Below are 12143 nucleotides of genomic sequence, written 5' to 3'. Positions count from 1 at the left end.
GAGCTGCTCTGGGAAGGACAGGAGCACTCCTGCATCCCCTGCTCCAGGGAATGGCTCCAGCTTGCCCAAGGAAGGGACTGTGAGAAGAGGCAAGAACAGAAAACACTTTTAGCAGAGCAACTTTTGTGCTGGAAATCATGAGATTGACCAAATACTGGCTTAAGGAGTTTCTGTTTTCTTCCAGAGAGGATTAAATAGTTTTTGGACATGGTTTCATCATCTCAGACCAATTTATGCTGCTGCCTACAAAATTAAGGGCTTGGATCCCCAGGGGCATGAAGGAAGGTGTCCATCCCCTCCCCTGCTGTGACAAAGGAGAGCTCCAAAACCTCGTTAAGCTTCACGTTCTACTTAGGTAAAATCATAGTATATTTTGCATTTTCCAATATAAGGTGTGGGGAGGAGGAGGAGGAAGGCAAACATGGCTGGAAGCCACCTGTCCACCTCCTTTCATCCCTGAGCCTGCGGCTGAACCACCCCTGTTGGAACTTAGAGCAGCCAAATGGCCACTTCTTGGTGCCAGCTGGGATCACCCCCAAGGATTGTTTTCCTGGCTCAGGACTCTCAGAGAACACGTTATTGTGGCCATGTCCCTTCCTGTCCTGGCCATGACCCAGAACATCCCTAACATGGGGAGAAAGGAAGAAGGATCAGATGGCACAAGATTTTCCAGCTTTATCCTAGCAGGGGATTCCCTTTTGCCATGGAAACATAAAAATGGCCTTTAAATCCCCTTTGTGCTGCTACAGAAATGGGAAAACACAGAGCCTGGACAAGGGGTCTGACCAGATGAACCAACTCCTCCAGTAAATCAGGAGCTCTTAGGAGATGTGCAGAGGTCAAGTTTAAGTAAAGAACGATACAATCCTACAGATTAACAAACATCTATTATTGAGCCCATCCTCATGTTCTGAGCATATACAACAAAGGCACGTATTAATTGCACGTATTTATGATTGGAGGTGTCAAATCCTGATAGGATTGCATGGAAAATTAGCAGAACACAAGGAGTTTTCACCTGAAATTCAGGGATTTTCAGAATTTATGTTCAGAAAATAAACTGGAACAGAGCAACCTAGAACTGACACTTGATTTTCAAAGTTCAAAGGCAGAAGGTAGAGGCAGTAGTTAAGATTTAAGACAGATTTAAGACTGGTTTTAGGTCAAGCTAAGCAGAGCACAGAGATCAGGACTCTCCAGAATCCCACCAGTGGAAAAAAATGAGTTAGAAATACATCCTGCAAGACTTGCTGGCTGTTTATCCAAGGAAATATGTGCTTCCAGGAGAGTCTCCTTTGGCATGCACAGCTTCAGAGCCGGTGCTTCATGGAGAAGATATCTCAAGTGAATAAAGTCACAATTATGCTGGAATTCTTTACAGCTTCCATAAAAATGCTTCAGCTTTAAAACATAAACTTGAGAAGGGAAGAAAACATAAATTCTTAAAGAGTTACTAAATTACAGCTCTGCTTTCTTCCGTTTAACTGTTTTATCTGCGTCTGGTATCGACGTCTGCGTTACTGTAAAGAGCACCCGTGCTATTTTTAAAGAAGTGCTTGAACGATACTGTAAAAATGTCAATTAGTAAAATATTAATGCAACTGGGGCGCTGGAAAGAGAGTGTCTTTTATGACTTTTAAAATTTGCACGAGAATTGATTCCAGCAGTGCTGGCAGGCTCTTATCTGGCTGCCATCTCGTGGCAGCTGCTGGGATGGGCTGGGGCTCGCCCACAAACTTCAATTTTAGGGCTCTACAACTCCTCTGTCCTGGTGGATATAGGATTGGGAGATCGTTAATGACAACACCGTGGCTCCTGTTGGAAAACAGCACATAGAAAATGCTGTGTTCTGTCTGGAGAGACCCTCAGACATGAGCGGGAATTGTCCAATCCCGTTTTTCCAGTGTTTTTCCAGTGTTCCCTCATTACTGCTGGGCAAGGCTGAGGCTGTGCAAAAGCCATCAGACCCACAGAAAAGGTGACTTAGGATCCTGCTTCTTCAAACTATCCATCCACAGAGCTGTGGAGGTAAGGAAGTTGATGTGTTTAAATATTCCCACTCAATTCAGTGGATTTATTTGGGTGCAGCTCCCAGCTGGGATCTGAGCAGCAGGGATCTGACAGTCAATAACTGGGGAGGATTTCACTCTGAGGGGCCAAGGCTTTGCTCTGAATGATCATCTTGGAAAATAAAGTGGGAATCAGAAGTGATTCAGTCCAAATTCTGCACCTAATTCTTCTCCACTTCTTCCCCAAAACACTGAAAACAGCGTCTCCATCTCCCTTCCCCTCAGGAACAAGGCACAGGTGCCTGTAACTGAGATAGAAATAGATTCCTGAGGCAAACAGGGAATTGTGTGGAGTCCCAGCTTTCCCTGCCCTTTGGATCTCACAGCCAGGGGCTTGTGGCAGCCAAGGCTGTGTCCTCCCACTGAGCTGTATGTGACAACACATGTTGTTCCTTATCCATCCCTTTGCTCCTAGTGTTCTCCAAAGGTTAACATGTTCTGTAAAACACACTTGGAAAGAATTCCTGAGTATCCTGGACTCCCAGGAAATGCATCTGAGCCTTCCATCTACTGCATTCAAATGTACACTTGTGAAATGAGTGAGCAGATCTTCCAAGGGTCTAATAGGATTTCTTGTTTGCCAAAAACACTGTGCTTTCAGGAACACAAGCCTTTGTGTGATCTTTCTCTCCCAAGACAGATGGCCTCACTAATTACCTCTACATCCAGTTAAATTTAAAAACCTGTGCTTAAATAATGTTAAAGTTGTGGTACATGCTGATAAACATGGGAATATTAAGGTAAAATTAGATGGGAACAAGGGAAGAAAACCAAGATGGAGCAGACAGGAGTCCTAAGAAGCCACAAGAATTACTGAATAATTTAATGAGTCCTTGTTTGTGCCAGGAAATGTCACAACCTTAATAATCCAGGAAGTATTCCTTCATTTCAGTGAAATCCTGGCTTGAGTAAAGCAATTGGCAAAACTCCCATGGACTTCCATGGGTGAGAATGTCATCCCTTAATCTTTTTAAAGCAACTTTCCATGGACGTTGTCCAATATGGCTTATCCAGAATTCTAATTACAATGCTGTGAACATCCCTTTTGGGAGTCAAATATAACTGGGATCTGAATTTCAGAGCTGACAAACTACTGTGAGAGTGAGGCCCTGTCACAGGGTGCCCAGAGAAGCTGTGGCTGCCCCTTCATCCCTGCAAGTGTCCAAGGCCAGGTTGGACATTGGGGCTTGGAGCACCCTGGGGTAGTGGAAGGCGTCCCTGCCCATGGCAGGGGATGAAACGAGATGATCTTGAAAGTCCCTTCCCACCCAAGCCATTCCATGATTCCATGATTATTCTGATTCTCTGGTTCACCACAGCCACCCTACAGTGGATCAGTTACCAAAAACCTGAAAGTTCTGCAGTTCCCCACAGCCTTAAAATCCAGAGATGTTCCCTTTTACAGTCAAACACATCTTAAATACTGAGGGTCCTCAGTGAAGATTCCAGAATAAAACATCATGAGAGTGAAAAACAAGGAGATACATCAGGTCTACGTTTGATGCTGTTAGAATACCCACATGCTTTCCTCAGTTCACATGCCCCAGAGTTTGAAAACTGTTTGTTCCAAAGGGCAAAGCTTTCTCCTGACATTTTCTGGAGTTCCATAGGAAAGTTGGCATTTCTTGATCTCAGCGAGACAGTGTGAGGTAACAGACCTGCCCCACTCACCTGCTGCTCCCTTGTCTGTGGATGGGTGAAAGCCACAAAATCAACGGAGAAGTAGCCAAGCACTCCTTTGGATTTACAGACCTCCCCAATTTTTGAGCAGAGTGAGTTAAGAACTGCTGGATCCACAGAACGTTGTGGGATGGTGGTGCCAGAAGATCTGAGGGGTCCCTCAGCATGGAGCTGGTCTCCAGATGACACCATTGTCACCTCCCCTGTTGGCTCTATCAGGAGATCCACTGTCAGGTTGGTGATGCTGGCAGAGAACGGGAAGGCTTCGATCACTCCACCTGGAATTAGAAAGGAATTATCTGTCCAGCTTGGAATCAAATCCACAAGTGCTGCCCTTCAGGGTGCACAGGATGGAGCCACCAGCTCCAGGGGGGGTTGGAGATACAGCAAATAAATCAGTGGAATGGGAGCAGCAGAGCCAGAACCGTGGATCTCTTGGAGGAGAAAGGAGTTCAGTTAGTGGCTTTTCAGTCCCACTTCCAAACTGGATAAATCCCACAGCTGACTGGAGAAACAGGCTCTGGGGTAGCAGGAGTGAATCCAGGTCAACACCAGGCCCAGGACAGCTGGGAAGTGCAATGTTGGGACAGGGAGTAGGATAACTCCTGCTGTGAGCTCATCTTGTGGACTCCCATCCGTACAATGGTCCTAGATAAGAGTCTGCCTGTGGCATTCATCCACAAAAGGAACTCGGCATGGAAATAACAGCTTCCAGCATGGTTTTCCACAGGAAGATCACCAAGACAACTGTTTGGAATTGTGGATTTGCCTTTTTATTGCATATAATGCCATAACCCAATTTTGGGTTATGTTGGGATAAACTACTATGCAATAAAATTGGTACTAGATGTGCTAAGTGGCATTATTCAAAAAGAAAAATACCTTCAAAGCTTTGATTCATCCTTGTCTCTTCCATGAAGAAATACATAAAGAAATGTATATATGAAATATTCTCACATTTACCTACACTCATGTGCTGAAATTCCCTAACGCCTTTCCCCAAATGTGACAGTCTTTGGTGCAGCACCCAAGGATTAAGGAGTTGGTGCTTATGGATTCAGAATCCAGAGTTAATATAGGTAAACGTTTGGACAGGACAAAAGAGTGATAGAACAGTGGCCTATAATTCATTGGTAAATGAACATTTGAAGCATAATGGAGAAATAAAAGGAGATAAATATTTAAATGGGCCCAAGACTAACAAGAATATGGCAGACAATATGGCATAATTACTCCTTATAACACTTCACAGCGACTTTGCAGTCTTATTTACCTTGACTAAGAAATGTTTGGAGGAATTTTTCCCATGTAGGGAATCGTTTCTCATTGACTGGCTGTACGTGCTGTGCTAAAAGGCCCGGCAGCTCCTGGGAGATCTTCACCAAAGCTAGCTCCTGCAGAAACAAATTAAATAGAACCACAAGCAATTTTACTACAGAAATGAAAACTGCTTGTGGGGTGATTAAAAACCAGGCCTCCAACAGGCAAAAAAAAAAAAAAATGTGGTTACTGTTTACCCACAGTCAGGAAGCCTTTTTTAATTTTTCTACTTGCTCCTCTTCCCTCCTTCTGCAAACTGTCCTTCTCTGAAAGCCAATCCCCCCTCAGCACAGCATCTCTTGCATTATAATTTATATCAATAATTGGATCTGGCATCTGAAAATGCCAAGTACTTGGTAACTGCTTTGGGATCAATACCAGCAGTCAATAACTTGTACGTCACTTGTATTTTGAAGCAGCATATTGAAATAGTCACATATGCCAGCAGCAGTTTTACTGGTTCTATGTTTAAGCTCTTATATCAACCCAAATACCCTTTAGTTAGAAAAAAAATACGAATAATCAAGCAAAAGCATTTCTAAAGCAGGAGATATCCTTTTAAATCTGTAAAATATCTGTAACAAATTCCCAAGTGCCTGTGTCTTTGGTGGAGTTTGATTAGTCACTCCACAGCTAAACCAGCTTTTTTCCTAGTTTTAAATTCTTTATTATCACACACACAGCCCAGCCCCATTAAATACAGAAAGTAACTGCACTGCTTTTACTGCTCCCCAAAGTCCCAGAAGAACATGAGCATATAAAGTGCAAGGACCCTGACTGGATTGCTTCAGGCTCCTTTTCTTGCTGCTTCATGAGCCTCCCTCCGCTCCCCCAGGGCTCTTTGCCTCTGTTTTACATCCCCTCTCCTCAGCACCCCATGCTGCAGCAGATGACCAGCCCTCCTCTGATCCTGCCAATGTCCTCAGCCACAATCACTTTATCTCAGGCTCTGGAGGAACATGATGAAACCTTATGGCTGACAGCTAAGAATAGCAAATAAAAAATTAAAGCTGTTTTTCCAGAGCAGTGAGCTTGAAGAGAGGGGCTTTGTCATGGAGCACATGATGTAAAGTAACCAAAAATGCAAATTCAAAATCACTCCGCTGTGATTTACCTACCAGAATGAGAAGGATGGAGCAATGATCAGAATCCCAGGATGGCTTGGGTGGGAAGGGACTTTAAATCCCATCCCATTCCACCCCTGCCATGGGCAGGGACACCTTCCACTATCCCAGGCTGCTCCAAGCCCCATCCAGCCTTGGACACTTCCAGGGATGGGGCACAGCCACAGCTTCTCTGGACAATTGGGCAATTAGAGATTAACTCTGCATGCAGGAGACCTGGATAAACCCTGGTCCTGACTGCAGTCACCTTGAGGCTTCAGGAAGGGGATTTTCCATCTGCGCCTCAGCTGCCCAGCCATGAAAAGGGGACAATTGCTGTCCCTACCTCACATGGAATTGAGGGAAAAAATGCCTTAAAAATATCAAGGTGCTTAGATAGCGATGCTGATCTGGGCTATGTGAGCTCCTATCATATAATAAGGAGAAAAAAGTATGTTGTTGACTTAAAAAATATCACAAAAAAAGGGTTAAAAAGGGTTTTAGTCAGTAAATCAATACACTAAGCAGCACAACCTCATGGCAAAAACAAAGGAGCACATAAACCATGAGATCCAAGCTCAGAATTTACCCAACTTCAGGTCTTACCCTGCTCATTTCCTTAGGATCTGAAGGAGGAATTTCAGTTTTGGATGGCTCAGCTGACTGAAACAGCAGAGTAGTGAGCAAATATCCATTGGCCTTGTGTGGGTTTGTATTTGTGCTGAATTATTGCTGAGCCAACAAGGCACAAGCTGAGGCGGCTCATGAAAATAAACGTGGCTTTGGAGAGAGGATGTGAGCCATGATGGATGGCCTGGAATTGCTGCCCCACAAATCAGTTCACAGTAGTGCATCCAGCAACACCTCTGTCACTCCCAGTCTCATCCCTGAGACCTGCTGACTTTGGGTATTGTGCAATTTAAACAGAAATATAAAAACAAACAAAGCAAGAGGTGTGCAGTGGCTGCCTGAAAGCTTTTGATAAATCACAGGGAAAAAAAACCCAGAAACAGGAATCTCTGCTGGATGTGAAGGCATTTGGGAGTGCTGTGCCCAAGCTTGTGTAAGTAACAATGAAACTGTGAGCATGTAACATGGGACACAACCTTCCAGTGCAACAATTCCGAGCTGTATCTCCTTTCAGACAGAGCTGGAGGATCACACATGGCTCTGGAAGAAACTTCCCTAAACTGGGTGCAAAATCAGGCAGAACTTTCAAGGGACTTTTTCTCTGCCTTTTAAATTTTCTTCTTGCACGTCTAAGGCATGGCTCCTTCAGGATAAGAAATCATGGAATCCTGGAATGGTTTGGGTCTGGAGGGACCTTAAAGTTCATCCCAATGCGATGGGCAGAGACACCTTCCACTATCCCAGGGTGCTTTAAGTCCTGTCTAACCTGGCCTTGGACATTTGCATGGATCCAGGGGCAGCCACAGCTTCTCTGGCACCCTCAGCACTGGTGACTGTGAAAGATGTGAGCACCAAACCCAGCTGTCTGACAGAAAGAAAACAGAATTTTAAACAAATAATCAATTCAAGAAAATCTGACAAACTTCCCTTGAGCTCCAACCCAGTGCTTTGAACAATGCCTGGGCAAGCAGGGTGTTCACAGAAGAGAGTCGGGCAACCACTCTTTAAGGATCAGCACCTGGAATTCTGGTTGGAGTTTTTTTGCAACTGTAAGCTCTAAAAAGGCAATAATCCTGATTATAGGGATTTTTAGTAAGCAAACTCAAGCCTGGATCCAACATTCACTCATGAAGTCAAACCTTTTAAAAAAGATCAGTGCTCAGCTGGCTAATTTCATTTAAATTGGACAGTATCTCCAGCAGAGCCTACCAATGTTTTATCTCTTGATGTGGCCCAAAACAATCCAGGATCACAGGCTCAATGAAAACAGGGAGCATTTGTTCAAATCTTGCAGCTGATGTTTCTTGGTAGCAGTAAAAATGAGCAGCTCAAATACTGTTTACATCATGGAGAAATCTTTACATCTCTCCAAATTGGTTCTGCACCTTTTTATAACAATGAACAAGCACCCAAAAAAACCCCCCAAAACAAAAAAAAAACCCCAGCTTTTCCCCACTAAATGAAAAAAAAATTCTCACCCTTCAGCAAGATGAATTTTGAAAGGTTTTCTTAGGCAGTTGCAACAAAAAATTAGGACCAAATGTGGCAGATGTTGAAGGCAGCGGTAGGAAATCTGCTGGAGACAGATCAGCCAGCAAGGAAAAGCCTGTTGAGAAGAGAAGTAAATAAATAGGAAGAAGAAACAGGAAGAAAGACCTGGGGAAATAAAGAGGCTGCAGAGCAGGATGCATAAGACCCAGGGCTTTTTAGCTAAAAATCAGATGGAAAGGAAGTTATTTAGACTTTGCAAGCAAATAGATTGAAAAAAGCAACTCCAAATAAGAAAAGCTGAGTGGGCCAGAGAGGAATAAAATCAGCAGAGAGCTCCTGAGCAATACAAACTGCCATGACTCTGCTGCAGTCAATGAAGCTGGGGCAATTTATGCCACTTGGATGGCACAATGACAATTCCTACCATTTATAAGTACATCCTTTCTGTTGTGATCAGTGGAGCTGGGATAACGTATTCCAGCTGCCTGGATGGGAATTGGTCCAGCCCAGCTTATTCTGATGTTCTCAGTGACACCAGCAACCACAGAAGAAGCCAGTGACTGCTGCCTGAATGTCCAAATAACTGCCATTATTTCCTATTTTGCAAATTAAATTGATTGGACACTTTTTTCCTAATTTGGAGAGGTCCACCCTGGCCAGGACCACAAAGTACCACAGTGAACAGAATAAATGGAGAGGTCTATAAAACTGGGAATGGTTTCGGAAGTGACACACTGAGCACCCTCTCTCTACTTAAAGTTTGCCTCCTGATTTAAAGCCCGGGCTTTTCACTGTTAACTGCAAATTTTAAAATTAAAAAGTGCCAATTTTGCCTTTCCCGAGCTGGAAAAGCATGTTCAGAGCTCAGGTCCCATCATGGCAAACTGCCGTCATTACCTCCTCACACAAATGTTTTTCGTATGTAAAATTGCTTTGTAAAATATTTGCTCCATCTGCTGAAAGGAGCAAAGACAATTTTCCCTGATAGCTAATGGCCCATTTCAGCTGCCTGGCAAACGGGGCTGCCACTGGCATTAAGTGGGATGCTGCAAGCAGAGCCCAGAATTCCGCGCTTCCTGGGCTCATCCTTCCCAGGAGCACGGCCCTCGCTCAGAGCCGGACAAGGGGTTGGGATTGCTCCCACTCAAGGGGCTTTTTGTGGGGCTGGGGCACATCTGCCACGCTTCAATAGAGCCCCACAAAGCAGCCCCTTCCCGGGACTCCCAGAACAAGGAGCTTAGTTCCCTTTCAACTTGCCAGCACTTAAAGTGCTGTTCCTTTTTTCACACCACATGGGGCCACGGCTCTCTGGCCGGGCTCACACTGCCACTCCACACGCTGAGGGTTTCCATATAGAAAGATCAAGCACTTCTTTTAATTCTAAATTCGACTACAGACACACACACATACAAAAACCCCACAAAACCCCCTCTGCCCTGGACCAAACCCCTTCCCAATCGCTTCTTTCATTGTGCACTTTCCTATTTACCATCCATTGAAAAGCACATGTTTACATTGTGCCCTGAACTACTTCAACATCTGCTAACAGACCAATAAAAAATAAATAAACCAGGATTGTTTAGGAAGAGAGATCCTTCCCTATTTCCTGCAAACACTCCTAAGCTGGCAGCAGCAATATGCTGCCAGATCCCCGCTCGGAAAACAATCTATGCAGGGAAATCAAAGATCAAATCAGCGCTGCCAAAAATCAGCCAGAAAAAGGATCTTGAAAGTGCTATGAACCCCTCAAAGAATTCTGCATGACTATGCACTGAATGTTAGTTTAAGATTAGGATAATTTTATTAATTAGTTTGCTTTCTAATCCAAATAAATATTCCAAAAGTGTGTCTTTTGCAAGGTGCATCCTGCATGTTCAAGGTTCCCCACACCTTCCTTCAGAGAAAAGAAAACGCAATTGTCATGATCTCCAAAAAGCTTTCTTCAAAACAACAGTCATATATTTATTTCAAATGCAGCTTTTGTAAGTTCAGGATATTGGGATGTTAATCCTCATACTAAATGAGATCAGGAATATTTGAAGGCATTTTCCTGTTTTTTAGTGAGATTTCTGCAAGTGCACAGACAATTCTGATGCCCTCAGATTAAAATTATTTTCCCAATTAATTGAGTTTTCTCTATTTCAATCTCTATAAATTTAATGCACTTTTGTGACTTGCTCTCCTTTGTGGCTTGTATCTCTAAAGAAAATATTCTAATGAATTTCAGAAAGAAAAAAAACCTTATACAGAAACCCCACAGTCACTTCCCAGGAATTTTATGGAAATTGCTGTAATGCTACGGGAATTGTCAGACAAAACCTGCATTGTGTTTCACAAACAACACACACTTAAATTCCTTTTATTCCCAGAGTTGCCTATGTGTTACTTTTTGGATTTTAGCAAAACAAACATTTTTAAAATAATCCAAGCAGGCATTTTATTGGCTGCACCAACATTAAGGCATTTCAGATTTCTTTAGTGCTCTTGCTTTATCCTCTCCTTCCCCACTGTTATTGCTACAAACTGGCACTTAAATTCAATTGATTCAGAATATTCTGGATCCATATGGCCTAAAACCCTGGAGCTGAAGTTCTGATATTGCCTCACTGCTGTTTTCTAGCATTTGCCTCTCCTCCAGTCCCCAGATGGTGGAAGTAACATTTAAACCTCCTTTTCCTCTGCCTTGTACAATAGACCTTGGCACCATTTCAACTGTTTACTCCGGTAATTAACAGCACTGATACCACAACAATTACAACTCCTACAATCTTAGCACAATAATGCTATGAATTAGTGAGAGCTAATGGCTGGAAGGTATAGTGGTTCCAGACTGCGAGATCTGTGCATTTTTAGAATAAAATAAAAGGTAGGAACAGCACGCTGGCGGTAGACAATGATTACCTAGTAATTAGTTTACACAAAGCTTCCTATTTAATGGCAAAACGCTGTAATTAACGCGTGACAGAAAATCAAAGGGTACTTTGTAAGCATATGAAAAATTAACACTGCAGGCCTATAGCTTTATGTACTGATTAGGAGCATATTAAATCAATAGGACATACAGCCCAACAGCTTGCAGAGCTCATGCTTGTGGCTCAGGAGCGATATCCCGGCTTTCACTGAGCCCAGGGATACAATTCTGCTTCATTTTACCTCAGATTTGCACATCACCTCAAACACCACCATGGCAGACACACAGATAATCTTAATAAACTGAGGATTGTGCGCAGGTACAGGGAATGTTTCAATTATTTGGGATAATTGCTGGCAGAGCACTGCTCACACTAAGAAACCTGCAGCACTACTCCTTTACATCATCAGCTTCTCCTGAAGTCTTTGGGTTCCTCTTCTTTCCCGAATAAACACAATACCAGTTAGAAGAAACGTTAAAAACCTGTCAAAATGCTGGAAATGCATTTTCTGGGGATCTGTCAGAGTTTCTGGCCCTCTTCAGGCTGGAAAAATACCACACCTGCAATTCCACTTCACGACAGGCTCCCTAAGAACCCCCTCCGTGGGCTTTAGGTGTTACACTGAGATCAATTAAAAAAAACAGGAAACAAAGCAGTGTTAGGAAGCTCTACTGTGTTCAAAGGAGGTCAGAAAGGAGTGTGCTGGCAGTGGCAGGTTTCTGAAATTACATTTTTGATGAATTGGTTTTATCCTGATTTGTTTGCAAGCACACACCCTACTCTGAATTCCTTAACTCAGTAAAGAAACAAGATGTGGTATGGAAGCTCCAGGTGTCCAGTGCATGGAATTCATCCAACCAGGACACAATCTGCTCCCCACTATTCCTGATTTCCAGGTAATCCCAGAGTTCATCTATTACTTAGTACAGGACTTCCAA

General features: G+C 43.4%; 1 protein-coding gene across 7 annotated transcripts in view; it reads right to left on the bottom strand.

The window, feature by feature from the left end:
• Nucleotides 1-12143, bottom strand: part of IQCH (IQ motif containing H) — a 50205-nt gene that overhangs the window by 8285 nt on the left and 29777 nt on the right. For 6 of the 7 annotated variants that reach the window (XM_039557949.1, XM_039557952.1, XM_039557951.1 and 3 more), the window contains 2 exons: nt 5023-5143; nt 3741-4027 (listed from right to left, as the gene is read on the bottom strand). The exons of the other annotated variant lie outside the window; for it this stretch is intronic. In XM_039557949.1, coding sequence (XP_039413883.1) covers nt 3741-4027; nt 5023-5143 — 408 coding nt within the window. The remainder of the gene's footprint in view (nt 1-3740; nt 4028-5022; nt 5144-12143) is intronic. 7 annotated transcript variants of the gene reach the window in all.

The sequence above is a fragment of the Corvus cornix genome, chromosome 10 (genome assembly GCF_000738735.6).
Source record: "Corvus cornix cornix isolate S_Up_H32 chromosome 10, ASM73873v5, whole genome shotgun sequence".
NCBI lineage: Eukaryota > Metazoa > Chordata > Aves > Passeriformes > Corvidae > Corvus > Corvus cornix.
The sequence above is the reverse complement of the archived record's forward strand: the minus strand, read 5'-3'. Positions and strand labels throughout refer to the sequence as shown.